Source organism: Protomyctophum parallelum (assembly GCF_964188405.1).
Source record: "Protomyctophum parallelum genome assembly, chromosome: 18".
In the NCBI taxonomy this organism is placed as follows: domain Eukaryota; kingdom Metazoa; phylum Chordata; class Actinopteri; order Myctophiformes; family Myctophidae; genus Protomyctophum; species Protomyctophum parallelum.
The window spans coordinates 38374418-38392297 of record NC_139716.1 but is presented as its reverse complement, the minus strand read 5'-3'; the positions used below and the strand labels follow the sequence as shown (position 1 = coordinate 38392297).

The following is a 17880-nucleotide window of genomic DNA, read 5'->3' as shown; positions in this document are numbered from 1 at the left end:
GAGATGGCCATCTAAAGGCTGTTTTATACTCGTATACATGTCTGTCAAGGCTGACAAAAAATGTGATTAAAAACGTAAAAGTAGGCGCCACTTCAATATGGATCTCTTGGACTTCTTCAAGTGGCCAATCTGCTATCAGTCGTCCATGTTGGGCAAGGCTTTTAGCGGTTTGCAAGATTAGCCACATACAGATTCACAGACACATAGACCAACAGAGTCTCTTCTAGACGCCTTGGCCGTCTGGCCGATATAGGAGCCACGTTTTGTCCCCTACAGCCAGTGTCCTGTTGAAAGTCACAGACTGGTTGTGGTACATTTTTACTCACTTGTATATGACTTCCTGTGCCTCTGCTGTAGCAGGAGTGAGTTTCACTCGGTCTTTCACAAGCTCCACCCCAACAAAGAGGCCGCGACCCCTGTCAGACATGACACCATATCATTTTGACCTAGTCACCCCACACACATGCATGCACGCACTCACAAATCTTGCACTTCTTTTGGAATAAAATTAAATAAAATTGGATTGAAAATGCATTGTGTATCTATTGCAAAACATATGATACGTAGCTTGCAGAGTTAGTTCAGTCAGATTTACTCGAGGGGTTTCATGCTGTACGTGCTCAAGGGTGCATACATATACTGTCACAGCCCCTGTAGTTGGTCTACTAGGGCCTGTGTGGTTTGTTAGGTAGTCTTGTGTTTTCCACAGGTCCTGCCGAGTTGCCAATCGGGTGTGTTCCCAGGGTGCACTATAAGAGGCTGGGTGTGGCCACATTCAGGCTCTCTCTCTCCTTCCATGAGAGCAGCAGCATCTGTTTGCACCATCCAACACCCCACACTACACCCACCACACATCCACTCACTTACACTACTGATTAACACACTCCACCTTAGTACTGTCGTATTGTTTGATTAATATGTTTGTTTATGTTGTAAATAAATATTGGTTTGTGCACTTGTAAACAGCCGTGTGTCTTCCTCCTTTGTTATGGCCCAAGAGCCAGGTCATAACAACACTCAAGGGGTTAATATGCTGCATTACTATGGGGGTGTATTCAGTGTGTGCAAGACCCACATGTCATTCGCTGATGTGGCAGTCAGCTGACCAATTGGGCAGGGTATTTAAGCTCACTAGACTGCATTCTTCTTCCTGCATTCCTTCTGAAGGTTGTTCCTGGTTGTTGTTGTGTGATGCGCCCACCACCATGCACCCCAGCACCACCGGTGGGCTCTGTTATTTCTGTTCTCCATGGGGGGGGGGGTTGTTATTGTATATCTATCTCCCTGCTCTTAATGTTTAATGATGGTGTTTAATTGTGCTGAGCAGTTAGAAACATGTAGCAGAGCTGAACACCAAGATAAAGTATTATATGCACACTTGTAGTCTCATTCTTCAAAAAAAAAATCAGTTTGAATTGCCTTTTGTTGAAAGGCAATTCAATATACTTGAGCTATTAGGCTCTTCAATTCGAAGGCCAGCCGCTAGGTTTATGAACTGGACTGAGGTTTTTTAGATTTTAGTTATTTATGGGCCTGAGTGCAATAGCAAAGGATTTTTAATCATCCCCACTGTTACCTTTTAAATGCCTTTTATGTTTATTCCCGCTTAGTCTTAACATGTGTCCCCTGTTTTTGTGATGTGTTTTTTTAACTAACATGCCTGTACGAGCTTTGGGATAACCTGAATTTCCCCTTGGGGATCAATAAAGTATCTATCTATCTTGTTTTGCCTTACTGTGTGTGTGTGTGTGTGTGTGTGTGTGTGTGTGTGTGTGTGTGTGTGTGTGTGTGTGTGTGTGTGTGTGTGTGTGTGTGTGTGTGTGTGTGTGTGTGTGTGTGTGTGTGTGTGTGTGTGTGTGTGTGTGTGTGTGTGTGTGTGTGTGTGTGTGTGTGTGTGTGTGTGTGTGTGTGTGTGTGTGTGTGTGCGTGCGTGCGTGCGTGCGTGCGTGCGTGCGCGCGCGCGCGCGCGCCGCGCGCGTGCGTGTACACCTGCTCTTATCGGTTTTTCTACCTGATATCACCTACTAACGGATGCTTCTCCTTCAACTGCTCCAGCAGGGTGCACAGGTACAGCCCCACACGCAGTGCGTTCCCCTGGAGGTCTTCTTTCTCGATCACGTCCAGGACAGCCAGGCCGATGGCACAGGACACTGGGTTCCCGCCGAACTGAGACATCCAAAACCAAGGAGGTTGGCACCGGGAGGACAGAATTATAATACAGGTTAGGTTCACACCACATGAGAAATCTGATGGGGAGGTCACCAAGGGATAACAGTAAGCACTACATTTTAACACATTTAGACCTGCAGGACGATTCTACAAATGTCTTCTAAATCCTGACGGTTTTCTGAAAAGCCTTCTATGTCAGTGGTTCTCAAACTATTTCATGACAAGGACCCCCAGAATTATATCTAATCTCAAAATATGATGTTCCAGGGACCCCACAGAAGCAAAGATTTGAGTTAAAAACGTTCGCTCTGAAAGAATATGTAGGCTACTGTATATTCAAAGATTTGTGCCACATTTTCACCATTTTTCAAACATAGCAGAGTGCCTTGCTATAAAGAGCTTGTAGATCTGCTGTTTTTCAATAGCTAAAGTATAACATAATGCTTAAAACACCAAAAGGGGTTCCCGTCCAGAATGGGTTCAATTGCAATGTGTCTGTAATATTATATACAGTAACCAACGTATACACTAGTGGTGTATCATGCAAATGCATTTGTAACAGTTAGTCCAAAGGTTTGAATATAGTCTTTCCGTTTTTTTTGTTAAACTGCGAAGATGTAAGTTCCCAGTTCGATCCCACCGGGCTCACCCAGAGTTGGTGTCCTTGAGCAAGTCTCTGAACCCCCAATTGTTCCCATTGAGCAGGTTGGTGCCTTGCATGGTTTCCGCCGCCATTGGTGTTTGAATGGGTGAATGTAATGCACATTCACCCAATCTATGTAAAGCTAAATGCACGATTTACCATTTATCTATGAAATCTGTCCACCAGAGGGTGCTGAGAACATCAAAGACAAACATTGACTAAAACACACTAGAAAGGTGTGCAGAGATCTCCACCAGGAGGCACGTGTACAGTACAGTGTAGGCTAACAAGTTAAAGTTCTACCTACAGCTGTCAAAGGGTAGCATGGCATGTTGTATATAATCTCTACTGGATAACCCAAGGGGCCAAGGGCACATGGCCTGCAGGAAAGGCCATGCAACAACAGCAAAGTAATAATTAGTTTGATAAACCTCAACATGAGATCTTTCAAGTGAATATAAGACTCTTACCGTATTGAAGTATTCCATTCCGGAAGACATGAAGGCCTCTGCCACCTCTCTGGTGGTGACCACACAGGACATGGGGTGCCCGTTGCCAATTGGCTTACCCATAGTGACGATGTCGGGCACAAAGTCCTCACCCTGCAGCTGGAAAGCCCAGAAGTGAGTGCCGACACGACCAAAGCCCACTTGGACTTCATCTGCAATGAATAAACCCCCAGCCTGACGCACATATCTGTGGAAATGACAGGAGAAGGCAGTGGTATACAGGAGTACACACACATACGCAGCCCCCCCCCCCCCCCCCCCCCCACACACACACACACACAGCCAAAGGGTGTCTGTGATGTACAAGAAACAAGCAAACCTATATTGTTGGTTTTTACGAAATGATGCCTGTGAGCTAGTTCAGGCTGATACCTTTGACAGATTAACTAACACTCGTGTGCAACACTATGTGGGCGATGTACTTACTGTATGTGACGTCATCGTGTTTAAAGCAGCTGACATGTCACATACAATTACTAACAGTTGGTGATCTATTTAAGCTCGCCTGATTCATTGTCTGTGCCACACTGAATGGTAGGATATGCGTTTTAATTGCTCCCCTCCCACCACCGCCCCAGCACAACCAGGAGGCTCTGCTTTCCCTAAGGGTTCCGTTTTCCCCTGGCGGAGGTTTTTTATATGTACATCTCCCTGCTCCCTCTTAAATGGTTGTCTTAGGGAGTAATGTATAGTATAGCAGAGCCTGAACAGCAAGATCAAATGTAATATTCACACTTGTACTTCTCAATCCATTTGTGAGTTATCTGACTGAGTCGGTAGTGTCTACATCCTTAGTTTGCCCACATGTTTTACAATCTACAGCAGTGGTTCCCAAAGTGGGGTCTCTCAAGGACCTACTGTAGGAGTCCTTGAGAGAGTTCCAGGGGGTCCCCAGCTAAATGATAATCAGGAACCAAATGGACCCTTATGGGTCTGTAACTCTGAGTGTTCAAATGGAACCAACACTATCAGAGTTAAATTAAGTTTGATTTTACAATATACATTGGGTTCCCAGAGATAGAAATGCCATTACATTGGGGTCCCTTAGCCTAATTCAGGTCAAACCTGTGGGTCCTTGAAATTAAAATCACTGCCAGAGCCGTAAAAATCTGCTCTTTGCTTCCTTGGCATATATTTTCTAATGAGGGTTACAGGCTAATGATTGTCAATTTGGGGGTCCTTGACATGAAAACAACATACACAGCATGAACATGGAAAAAAAAAGAAAAACTAATTTCAGCCATGTAACGGTTCCGGTTGTAACTAAAAACTGAAATAAGGCACATGAAGCGTGGAGGTGTTATTATAGTCTCCGGTGTACATACTCTGACACTTTCTGGAAGTAGCCCGCTGGGGGAATGATCTGACCGCCACAGCTCTGCAGCGACTCAGCGATAAAAGCAGCAATCTGCACAAGAGAAGATCGTATCAGACCCAACAGCAAGCCAGTCTGCGAGACTGGAAGAGGGGAAGACGATCCACATGCAGACCCTCGCCTGGTCATAAAATATCCCACAGCAAGAATTATCAACTGCATACTTTGAACAAGTTAAGACACTATCTTTTACATATTGCAACGGAAATGGTTAAAGGGTTACAATCCCATCATACGCCAAATTGTCCATTTTGTCTTCGTCTTCCCAACGACGTACATCTGCACAAAAATCCGTTAGAAGCTGCTAAAGTCATTCTTTGGCTGACATCCACTTCTTGTCACTGAGAGGCCGGGACTTTGCCTCGGGTTGTGCTTTGGGACAGAGGATTAACGGCCAACGCGGGCGGGCCTTAAACACTTGTTCTCGTGCTCTGTGAGGGGACCTGGGATTTGGCCCTAAACATGCCACGACCTCGGCCTGAACCTGAGAAGTGGATGAAAAGGCGACAGAGGAGAGAGAAGAGAAATTGTCAAATTGTGGACCACCAAGGTAAATGGTTCTGTAGATGCCTGTATTTAATGGGAGTAAGAAATGCCAATGATTCTTTTAGGTTCTTGATTATGTGACACTCCATCTCTATTTGCCAGGGCTTGTAATATTGACAACTTGGTCAAAAAATGGAAAACTTTGGCATTGTACAGTATGTACACTACAGTGTGCAAACCAGATACATTGAATATTGACATTTCTGAAGAAAAATAAATACACTACATATCGTTTCCATATGTAGACCACCTTAATAGTAGATTTCTTTATCAAGTAGCCTACAATTTGGGCATTTAGCAGACACAATTAATCATCTGCTTGCCTGCACATAGCCTTGTGCAAGTTTGAAATAGATTAAATATGTTCATACCTTTATTGGTATGAACCTCAAACCAAGCTGAGTCAGCAATAGGCTTGAGCCCTGTGAGGCGTGCTCAAGTGAGGCACAAGCTGAGTGAGTTCCCACGCCGAGCGGCGCGATGACACACCTGCCTTGAAAGTTAAACAATTCTTAAAAAATCTGTGGTTTGCCAATGGCATACCATGCTATTGATATTCTTTGGCGATATGGTTAGGTATGCTGTATTATATTGTTTTCACATTACCGATAGGCAGAGCTGGGGGATCATCAAAGCAAAGTCACAAATAATTATGGTGCTGAGTTATACACTTTAAACCATACATTCAGTTCTATTAGTTCATACAAGTATGATTTCATCAAAGCTTTTCACTGTTATTAGGTTAGAGCAAGAACGTTTTTGGCTGGGGACCCACCCCCGGAAATGCTTTTGTCATGTCTCGCGACCCTCGCCCGGCATACAAATGGACCGCTACAATAACCTTAACAATAGAGAAAATACATCATAAATAAATACTGAAACCAGATATAAGCATTAAGGAAAGTTTATACATGTACTATGTGTACTATGTAAACTCTTAATTTCCATTTTCCAGCCATTCAGTTGCAAAAAAACAAAAAACAAAACAGGTTGAGCACTGTTTCTTAAATTGGGGTGCAGGGACCCTCAGGGTTCCTTGAGTGGGGGGTGGGGGGGTACAAATGGACCCTTATGCTGGGAACGCACCAAAAAAAGCATGCACTCACACTCTTTATTGTGCGCACGTTTCGATAAAGTGCCTGTGGGTTTCAAGCATTACAGTTTTGAGTGTTATCCTGGTGATAGTGTAATGGTGTTGTTATCATTATATGCAGCCATATACTCATGAAAATAGATAATACAGAATGGGGTTAGTAGTGAGCACCACACTCTTTCAAAACGTCTCCTCACCTTGTGTCCTTTATCATGGGCATTTGTTATTATGTCTTTGACATCGCCAGCGTATGCTGTGGCAGGGTCTGGGTGGTCTGCTCTGTATTTGCCTCTATAGACATCGGGGCTGGGAGCCTGTGATGTTGGAAGAAGAGGAGAGCGGTAGTGAGTTTTACCTATGTGTTTGACCTTTGATTGACATGAAACTCTAAAATAGTCTCCACGTTTAGTTCTGACTCTGGTTCTGGTTTTTATGACTCTGGTTCAGAAAGCTGATTCTGTCCCACAACCTGAGAAGTCTGGATGGTTCACTTCTAAGCACAGCTTGCTTTACTTTTACTTGATACATAGGGTCTTATTGAGTTACCTGGGGGACCCCCCTAGGTAACTCAACCCAACTCAACCAGTTGGTATGCAATCCCATACAGTATGTAGGCTACTGAATGCACTGTAGATAACATGTAGACAAGACAACACAAGATCATGTACTGTAGAGACCATAATAATTCACTTCAACACAGGTAATTATAGCTTATAACCCGTGTTGCATGTTGCATACCTCTGTCTCTCAACTTACTGTTTATTCTTATTCTAAATCGGTTACAAATCCAGTACTCAATTCTGACCTGTGATAAAATACTCGATAAACACACACCTAGGACCACATATACAGTATATCAGTATCATGGCGTGAAAGTCTTGTTTACAATACTCGTACACACAGGATGTGACAGGATGAAAAGGAGCGCCTATGAAAAACAAAATCGGTTTACTGGTATAATGTACATCCATTAGTCTAGGACCTGGCTAATGATATGTATGCACTTCATTTAGGAGAGAATATCGCAACTGTCCTTGACTAATATGACCCCAGCGAACAACTTGGGAACTGTGAACAATTCTCTATCCGGGGCGAAATACCCGAAAATGACCACGCCCTTTAAAAAATAACTGCTACTTCAAACATGGCTCTATCTTCTAAACCGTTGGAGCTACAGGTTTTCTGAGGTGCAAAGGTCAAAATGTGCTGAGGTGCTCAAAATTACAATACATGGAAAAAACTAAAATATTGTAAAGATTTTGGCTGTGTCAGTTACACATGCGGTCCTAGGTGTGTTTATGAAGTATTTTCCCATGCGACTCAATCAGAATCAAGGACTGGAATGAATAATCCAAAAATAGTCTCCACATTGTCTTACAGTACAGGCATAGTGAAACAGCTCTCAAAGTCACACTTTTAGCGTACAAACAAACACAAACAAAAAGCAGATTCTAAAACCCAGTACAGTTTTTTTTTTTAAATGTCAAATTGATGTTGATTTAGTTATTTGTATTGGGAAGAAAAACTCTGGATCTTCTAATGGTCAAATCAACAGGAATTTGACATTTAATAAAGAAAATGCAACAATATTTTAAATGCTGGATATTAAATGAAAAAAATAATAAAAAAACATTTGACATTATCATAAACAACTTCTAAAAAGTGGCCACTTCAGAAAATGCAGTTGATATTGTGGGAATGTTTGAGACATTAGAGAGCCTAAAGGATGTTTGATATCCACCTGAAGTTAACTAGGCCATAAAAAAGCCAGCTGAAGTTTCTCTTTTTCATTTTTTTTCCTTCATTTCAACTAGAACTTTTCTATGACCATACACTTTTTTCATGCTAGAAGGCTTTCTTACCTTTCTTTGTAGTCGTTACGTCCCCACCAAAGAGGTCCAGGTGTTTTTTTGTGCAAAAACTCCTTATTGGCTATTTCCCCTACCATAAGCAAGGAAGGAATTGCATTGAATTGAATGGGGCTATGGGGTGTTGTGCTAATTCTTATCGAAATAAGTAGTAATGTATGCCGCTTGGGAAATTATTTACATTATGAAGAGAGGATATATACAAAAACATAATAATTTGAGCGATGGAAATGAGTGAATTAGCACAACACCCCATACCCCCATTAATTTCCCATTCAATGCAATTAATTTAGGGCTTATGGTAGGGGAAATAGCCAATAAGGAGCTTTTGCACAAAAGAACACCTGGACCTCTTTGGTGGGGACGTAACGACTACAAAGAAAGGTAAGAAATCCTTTTAGTATGGAATTCTCCTTTAAGACCATGAATAAAATATGCAAGCTGTGTGAAACAGACCGAATCAGCTACTTTGCATGTAACATTAGAGCTGGGTATTCCTCCAGCAGGCATATCAAACTTCACCCACGTGTCAAAGGAAATGACGAGGGGAAGGACCCAAGAACAAAATATGCAACAGTGTATCCCTAGTGAGCACTTCAGAGGAATTCCTCATTCATTCTGCCATCTCGATGAACGGATTACAGTGTTTCCTGTTGGCCAATGTTTAAACACTTAACAAATTCAAGTTGATGTCCAGTATTGCACTGGACATCAAGGAGGTTTGCAAAAATCTTTTGCTTATCATCCGATTAGAGTGCTTGTTTTTTAAAACAACACTGTATTGTTCTCTGATAAGCACTGCATGAATAAATTTGGATGGAAATACTGGAAAGGATTCATATTAAAAACTCAAAGATCTATTGGAAGATGCTGAATGGCGCTGGTGGCGGTAATGAGAATAAGCATTGTCCTTTTTCACCTAAACATTTATCAAACCCTGTACACCCAAGACACGCTCCATATATGGCCAGTACAGAAATCATTCCATATGTTCATCCCCCATGCCATATGCCAAAGGGCCAGCGCTCGCCCAGCAGTCTGCTGTCACCTAGGCGGATACGTGTATGCGGATGAGGTCGCTTCTCGCCCTCAGGTGTCTTGTAGTGGAATAGAAGTCTGTGACGCGTTGTGAGCTTGTAGATTTTCAGCATGCAACAAGGTCTAAAATTAGCCATTACGATGCCATCAAGGCCCACCAAAATACATTTTTGTCAACTAAATCAACTGTAGATTTAGTCAACTAAAATCTTACATTTCAGTTCACTAAAATATGACTAAAACTAAATGACATTTTATTCAAAAGACTGTCTAAACTAAATAAAAAGATTGCTGTCAATCAGTGGTACTGCTACTCATGCTGTTGGTCTCCCCTCATTTGTGGACAACGCCCATCATTTGCAGAAGAACATGAAGAAAAGATATTTGATTTCAAGGTATAAGAACTTGTTTTGTAATTCTTTGCTGCTAGGGCTGCAAGGGCTTTCACAGAGCCGGACTAACAATGGAACTAGGTGGAGCTTAAGCGCCAGGGCCCGAAGCTTGCAGGGCCTGGTACGAGACTATAGGTACAGCTGTTGCTTCTTTCGAAAAATATAACGCAACATAAGAACCCCCGCTAGTGTTTTTGGTCTTCTCGTCTGACAGTTTCTGTAGCAGTTTTCGGGAGGGGGGGAGCAGTCTGTTAGCAGAGACTGAAGTTGGAAAGGCTGTGCCCAGTGCGGCAGTGCCTGCTGGCTGCTGTGTCTTGTGTGTCAGCGGGCAGCGCAGGCAGTAGTGGATATGCGCTAAACGCATGCATGTTAATTAATTAATTAATTAATTGGCTGAATCTGTAGGGCCTTTTGATTTGGTGAAGCGCCAGGGCCTTGAGAGGGGTTAATCCGTCACTGGGCTTTCACATTGTTTGCGGTGCCAAAACACACAAACCAAGGTGCAGACATGGAGCTCCTGGTTTACTGGGATGGGGTTCGAATCCCTGCTGTGCCCTATTGTGTTTTGGCATTAACATTTAACTGTCACGTTAATTGTTAGATCTATTATACAGGCATATGAAGACGGTGTATCCAGCTCTATACTTATCAGCTCTGTGCATAATTTGTTGTGTTGATGTCATAACTATAGGGTAACCTTGCTACACTGTTCTACACCAGACAGGATTATATAGGATGTACATGTCTGTATACTTATTTTAATGATACTCTTCTGTATTCTATGACAGACTTCTTCTAACTTCTTTACTGAACAAGGCATGATCACTGCCTTTCTGACTTGGATTAAACACAAAACACAAAGTTCAGGCCTGTGCGTTTACAATAAGCTGATTTCTTTTTTTCAAATTCGATTAGAGTTTTCAGACGAAACTATGAAGAAGTTGTGATGTACCAAAATCTTCCATTGACTTCCATTATAATTTTCGGAACTTTTAAAGTAAAATATTTCTAAAACTACAACACATTTCAAATATTCAAACATTGTGTACTAAACGTAAACTGCCCACCTGTTTGTTTACCCTGTATAATATGAGTGAATTGTATGCATCATTTTACTAAATTATTGTTTAAACCGTCCATGTTTCATTACTTAATGTGACATTAACTTTGTCCTTACAATCGTATAAGATATTTGTAAATAAGGTGCCTTTTTAGTATCATTTGTGGGTTATCGTTTTGTCATGCTCTGTTTGTGCTCTATCCGTTGAGATCAAACTGTTGTTGCTAAGCTAAAATAAAGTAAATTATTTTGCCTGAAACCAGTGTGTGGCCAATCTCCTTTCACTTGTGCTCCATACCATGTGATCATGGTCTTGAGTCGAATGAATAAATTAAATATTTACAATTGTACACACTGTACAATCAAACCTGCACCTTTTATATATTGCTTTTAGCTAAATATGAGGTTGACCCATGTTTTTTGTTCAGTTTTTCTCTGCTTTTAAAAATGTCTACAGTTTTATATTATTAATTATATTTATTTGTAATTTATGTGTTTGACATTAGTCTTGCTTTTGTGTACAATTGCTTTTGTCATCCTCGATTGGAAATCACTTTGGGTCAACTTCTGTTGCTTTTAAATGTACAGACGGCTATACTAGGCCTACTGCATGTTCCACTCCCACGGTGAGACACCTTTTACAAAATAGCACAAGGGCCCCGACCTTATCTTATCTGAACAAGAACAGAACAGGAACTTGACCTGTGCTGTGTAAACTGTGTTAATTCACACACAATGTTGTTTAACTAGAACTCTTAAGTGCTAATTCTAATGTATTATTATTCATGTAGCATTATTACGACGAATATGTGTTGAGGAATTAACCACTCAAGCCCTATACCAGGGGTGGGCAATTATCTTTCCAAGGGGCCAAATGAGAATCAGAAAATATTTTGGAGGGCCGGGCCAAAAGGCTGAACTTAAATATCACAAGCCAATCACAATGCAACACAACGTGTTGCATTGCAAAAGTTTTAGACATTTTAGAAAATGTTCACCTACAGTATGATGACATGGCCAAAATAAGGACACCATGGGTTAATATAACAATACGTATGTACACGCACACACACCATGCACGCTCACTCTTTCGTCTCCAGCAGCACGGAATGTGTACACAAACAGATACACGAAAGTGAACCCACGGTAGCCTGTCAAAACCCAGTGGAGCAAGTTGAGTCATGGTGTTTTGATAGAATGCAGGAGGTTCAGACAGGCAGCATGCACTCACCACATGAACAGATTGTTTCTGCTCCCCACTCGCCAGCTGGTGGAACTTATATGGGCTGATGTCAATGAGTGATGAGACGTGGCCATGATATGCACTGAAAACAACCAAAAAACGCAGACAATGGACAACACGGAACACAAGCAGTGATAGCAATGGTTCAATATGCTGCCAATTCAATGCGGAAAAGACATGCGCTGTGTTGGATACATAAACACAATCATCAGTGCGTTGTAAAATTGACACATAAATAGCACTGTTTAAATGTATCACGTTAAAGTATGAATAATAATTATAATAAACAACAATAATGACACATTGTCATTGCTCATTTTTAGAGCTGGAACCAGTCAAGTAAACAGGGCCATGGAATATTGCTTACTTGTCAAGTGTAATGATGTCTTTGTGGCCTGTGTACTGCCAAGCCAGTCGAAGGGCCAGATCGTTGGCTTCAGACCTGACGTTCAAAGGGAAAAGGTCAATTTTGAGTTACTCAGTCACCACAGAATACACAGGAGTAGTCATGTATGTCACTAACAAGCAAGACAAGGTTATTTGCTGCTCTGCATGAAGGCCTACACAATGGATACATTGCATGTGTATAACAAACAAACAAGAGACCAATAATTGTTGGATAGACAAATTTCACTGTCATCTGCCCATAACATTTTAAGATACTTGCATGCAAGTGTAAATTGTGACCTGAGGACACTGTAGCCTAGGCCAGGGATCACCAAAATCACTAGTTGGCGCTAGAGATAGGTGATGGTGTCACTCTTCATTTTTAGGGTGCATCTTCTGGTGAGTAGGCCTATAAATGCACTCAGCTGATTTGAGGGCAATCTGTCAATTAGATTTTCAGATATCTTGTGTGCATTGCAATTGCACATTTTTCCATGTCACTTTCTAAGCAATCTGGGGTACCAAGATACCCATGTAGCATGTACCTGTCTAAATACTTCCTTAATGTAAACGAAGTCCACACCCACAACACCAGAGGGAGTGCAACAAACCATGTACAACCCAGATTCGGCACAAACAAGGGACTAAATTCTTTTCGCTCCTATGCCACCAAAATGTGGAACGCCCTACCAACAGTCATTAAGACATGTGAATCCCTTGACTCCTTCAAAACCGCTCTCAAAGGGCACCTACGGACGGCTGCAATTCGAAACTGGCCCCCGTAAAATCTGAATGCCCCCCACCGCCCCCCCCCCCCCTTTTTCCCCTCATTGTATATTTTTCTTTTCCCTTTTTTGCTTCCTTTATGATGAATTCCTGTTCTGTTCTTTAACTATATAGAAGTGTCTATTTGTACGTCTCCAAATGTTTTGATGAATTGAACATGGTGGACCCTGTTGTAAACAAGTATAATGCTTAATTGGGTCGTCCACTCACAGTTAACAGTCTTTGTATTGAGTTTGGGCTTGAAATGTACTGTAATTCTGCAAACTGTTAATAAATATTTCAATCAATAAAAAAACATCTGCAAAGCAAAGGTAAAACAGCGCCCTCTTTTCCTGAGTCAAGTCTTATAGTCTCGAGAGACTACTTTCTAAGAAAAATAATAATACTCCAGACAGGAGGAATGACAGGCAGCTTAGAAAGCAGCTGCTTTGAACGAGCCACGCTGATTGGTTCACTCTGAGCCTAGAAGTATGTGTAGATATGCAGTTCATATGGGGACATGTAAACATTCAGTTTTTCTGTAAAGTTGCTTGTAAATCATAGATTTTTATAGATCAATTGTTGTGGGTTTTTTGGGCTTGGTTTGAACCAGGGGTTCTTAAACATATTCATGGCAAGGACCGCCAGATTAGTATACAACATGATGTAACGATATCATCCGCTCCAGCAATTTTGTAACACACACCAGGTTTTCCCCATGAGGTGGAAAGCTTGAGTGACGTGAGGTTAGACTTCAAGTAGCACGGAAATTCCACATGAGATGTAAGTGAAGTGTGCCGCTAAGGGGCCCAGCGGATAAATCAGATGATATCCGGTAGAATACCTAGTAGAAGTGAGCTGGTTCAAACCCAGGCCATCACAGTCCTAGTAGGAGGGTGCTGGTTAAAATCACCAACATGTAGAGGTGGGGGAGAGGCAATAGATAGGGGGAGAGTGGGGGAGTAGGTTGTAGTAGACACCCCTGACCTACTATGGCCCCACCTGACCCATACTCTCCCTGTACCTGACCCCCCCTGACCTGCTCTCTCCCTACCTGCACTCCCCCTAGCCTCCTGACTATTCTCCCTCTACCTGACCTACTCTCTCCTACCTGACCCCGTCTCTACCTACTCTCCCCTACCTGCCCCCGGCCTGAGCAGCTATCCCCCTTCCCAACGGCTCCTGACCTACTCGCCTCCTACTCTCCCCCTACCTGACAGTGGCATATGCAGGAAAAGTCAGTGAGGCGAAAATACGTCGACACACATGCTGGAGCTTTTTACTTGGACATGTTTTGTAGTGTTTTTTTGTAGTGAGTAATCTGACTTAAAGGACAACTTTAGTTTTTTTCAACCAAGGTTCATGTTTTAGGTTGTTATTAGAGAAAGTAAAAGTGTAAGTAAGAGTGTTATTTTATTTTCATTCGCTGCTTTCTTTCATTTTAGCTATTTTTGACAGGGGGGCGGGGGCATTCGAACATGAGGCTAAATATGTATTTCTTTACAAAATTGCATAGCGATTTATGTTTTTATCGTTTACTATAGTCCTACTACTAGACCCCAGGAAATTACATTGAGCCACAAATAATCTGTATGTGAAGGGGGAGGTGACAAACTGACATATTGAGCCTACAGCACAGTATGGTAGGCCCCTTTAGTACCCCCCTTCACATTCAGTAGATCCTGTGAACTTGTGTGGCCAGATGTAATTTCTAGGTCTAGTAGTAATAATAAACTTTATTTGTATAGCACTTTTCATACATAAAATGCAGCTCAAAGTGCTTCACAGGGCAGGACACAAAAATAAAATACAAATATAGCTGCAAGCAGCGATAAGGCGGGACCAAGGAGATAGAGAGAGAGAGAGAGACACAGAGAGAGAGAGAGAGAGAGACAGAGAGAGAGAGAGAGAGAGAGGGTGGAGACAAAGAGAGGGTGGAGACAGAGAGAGTGTGGAGAGAGAGCGAGAGAGACAGAGAGGACAGAGTGTGGAGACAGGGACAGAGAGACACAGGGACAGAGAGTGTGGAGACAGAGAGAGGACAGAGTGTGGAGACAGAGAGGACAGAGAGTGTGGAGACAGTGAGAGGACAGAGATATGACAGAGTGTGGAGACAGAGAGGACAGAGAGGACAGAGAGTGTTGAGACAGAGAGAGGACAGAGAGAGGACAGAGAGTGTTGAGACAGAGAGAGGACAGAGAGAGGACAGAGTGTGGAGACAGAGAGAGGAAAGAGAGAGGACAGAGAGTGTGGAGACAGAGAGAGGACAGAGAGTGTTGAGACAGAGAGAGGACAGAGAGAGGACAGAGAGTGTTGAGACAGAGAGAGGACAGAGAGAGGACAGAGAGTGTGGAGACAGAGAGAGGACAGAGAGAGGACAGAGAGTGTTGAGACAGAGAGAGGACAGAGAGAGGACAGAGAGTGTGGAGACAGAGAGGACAGAGAGAGGACAGAGAGTGTGGAGACAGAGAGAGGACAGAGAGTGTGGAGACAGAGAGGACAGAGAGAGGACAGAGAGTGTGGAGACAGAGAGAGGACAGAGAGTGTGGAGACAGAGAGAGAGGGTGGAGACAAAGAGAGAGAGTGGAGAGAGAGGGGAGTGGAGAGAGAGAGACAGAGAGAGGGGGGGTGGAGAGAGAGACAGAGAGAGGGGGGGTGGAGAGAGAGAGAGAAGACAGAATACACTTATTACACTATTACACCACTATTACACTTTTGCACTATTACACTTATTACACTATTACACTACTATTACACTATTACACTATTACACTTATTACACTATTACACTATTACACTAATACACTAAATACACTTATTACACTATTACACTACTATTACACTAAATAGACTTATTACACTATTACACTTATTACACTATTACACTATTACACTATTACACTAATACACTAAATACACTTATTACACTATTACACTACTATTACACTAAATAGACTTATTACACTATTACATTATTACACTTATTACACTATTCCACTTATTGCACTATTGCACTACTTTTACACTACTACACTATTACACTTATTACACTTTTACAAATTTAGACGTAATACACAATTTCACTATTACACTATTGCACTACTTTTACACTATTACACTTATTACACTATTACACTAAATACACTATTAGACTTATTACTCTATTACAGTTACTAGTATCTCTATTATTGTGATGTCATGTCCTAGTGATAGAGAGAGAGGTGGGGGTGGAGAAAGAGATGGAGAAAGAGAGAGAACAATATGCACAAATAAGAATCACAGGCTGAGTTGTCACTACCCAGATTTGAACCAGTGACCCTGTGGTCCAAAGGTGAGAGCTCTACCGACTGAGCTAAGCAGACTCTGTCAGTTGACTCATTCTATACAGTAACATGCAGTATAGGCATTAGCTCTGCCAACCGTATTTGGAAGACGTATTGGTTGCATGAGAGGTTTCACAAGACAGAATTTTTTTATTGGCTCATAAAAACTTCATTTTTTCACTTAAAATAAATCTGTTACGATTTTTTGTTCGTATAAGTTCAAAGTTCAAGTGTAGACGTTTTTGTGCATTTTGATCAAAGATTCTGGGAGGAGATACATTTTAACTGTTTTTCATATAATTCAAATTGGTGGGTAATCTAAAGGTCAGAGGTCAAAAGTAAGAATATGGAAGTTGTTCGGCATGAGGAGACACATATGTGTATCAAAGTGTCATAGCCAACGGTCAAATGGTTCATGAGATATGTACGTTCAAAGTTTGCATTTTCAACTTAATTTTCAATTTCAGTGCTATAGCGCCACCATTTGGCCAATGGTCATGGGCTTCACATAGTCACCGTTTGGCATGGCCCTCTACCAGATTACCGAGTTTCACGAAAAGCGACTGCACGGTTCAGTCAGAACAGCTATTTTTGGCGGAAGGAGAAGAAGAAGAAAAAAAACTACAAAAACAAGAAGTGACCAAAGTCACTGCGTGTCTTCTTGGTCCCTTAATAAAACACAAGTAGTTAAAATGATAGAACAATAGCAGAGAACAAAACCGAATATAAGAACATAAAATAAATAAAAACACATAAAATAAATAAAACTCAACTAAAAGCAAGGGTGAAGAGGTGAGTCTTGAGTTGAGATTTAAAAATGTCTACAGATGGTGCGTGTCTGAGCTCGAATGGAAGTTTATTCCAGGCTGTTGGGCCATAGAAGCAAAAAGCTGCCTCACCGTACTTTTTTGTGCACATACCTTTAGGCACTTCAAGTAGGCCAGCGTTGGAGGACCTGAGGGGGCGGCTAGGGACATATCTAGGTAGGCAGTCACGGAGGTACGGAGGTGCGAGACCATTGAGAGCTTTATAGACAAGTAACAGAATTTTAAAGTCAATCCTGAAAACAACCGGAAGCCAGTGCAGTGATGCCAAAACTGGAGTAATATGTTCTCTCATCCTAGTTCTAGTTAAAACTCTAGCTGCTGCATTTTGGACAAGTTGTAATCTGTCAGTCGCTTTCTTAGGGAGTCCTGAAAAGAGTGCATTGCAGTAGTCAAGCCGAGAAAAAACAAAGGCGTGGATTAGCGTTTTTGCATCGTCCAAGGACAAATAGGATCTGATCCGTGCAATATTTCTAAGGTGAAAAAAAGCAATCTTGGTAACATGATTAATGTGTGAATTAAAATTCAATTCAGAATCAATAATAACCCCCAGGTTCTTTACTGTACTGTTACCTTCTACAGTCAGGTTGCCAAGTCTGCCAATTATTGATTCTCTTTGCTCGCTAGAACCGATTATGAGAACTT

General features: G+C 41.9%; 1 protein-coding gene across 2 annotated transcripts in view; it reads right to left on the bottom strand.

Annotated features, from left to right (window-relative positions):
- The window catches only part of etnppl (ethanolamine-phosphate phospho-lyase), an 85308-nt gene that overhangs the window by 2336 nt on the left and 65092 nt on the right, over positions 1 to 17880 (bottom strand). For both annotated transcript variants that reach the window (XM_083788438.1, XM_083788437.1), the window contains exons 4-10: positions 12304 to 12378; positions 11925 to 12018; positions 6533 to 6649; positions 4647 to 4729; positions 3283 to 3508; positions 2012 to 2166; positions 327 to 416 (exon numbers count right to left, since the gene is read on the bottom strand). In XM_083788438.1, coding sequence (XP_083644564.1) covers positions 327 to 416; positions 2012 to 2166; positions 3283 to 3508; positions 4647 to 4729; positions 6533 to 6649; positions 11925 to 12018; positions 12304 to 12378 — 840 coding nt within the window. The remainder of the gene's footprint in view (positions 1 to 326; positions 417 to 2011; positions 2167 to 3282; positions 3509 to 4646; positions 4730 to 6532; positions 6650 to 11924; positions 12019 to 12303; positions 12379 to 17880) is intronic.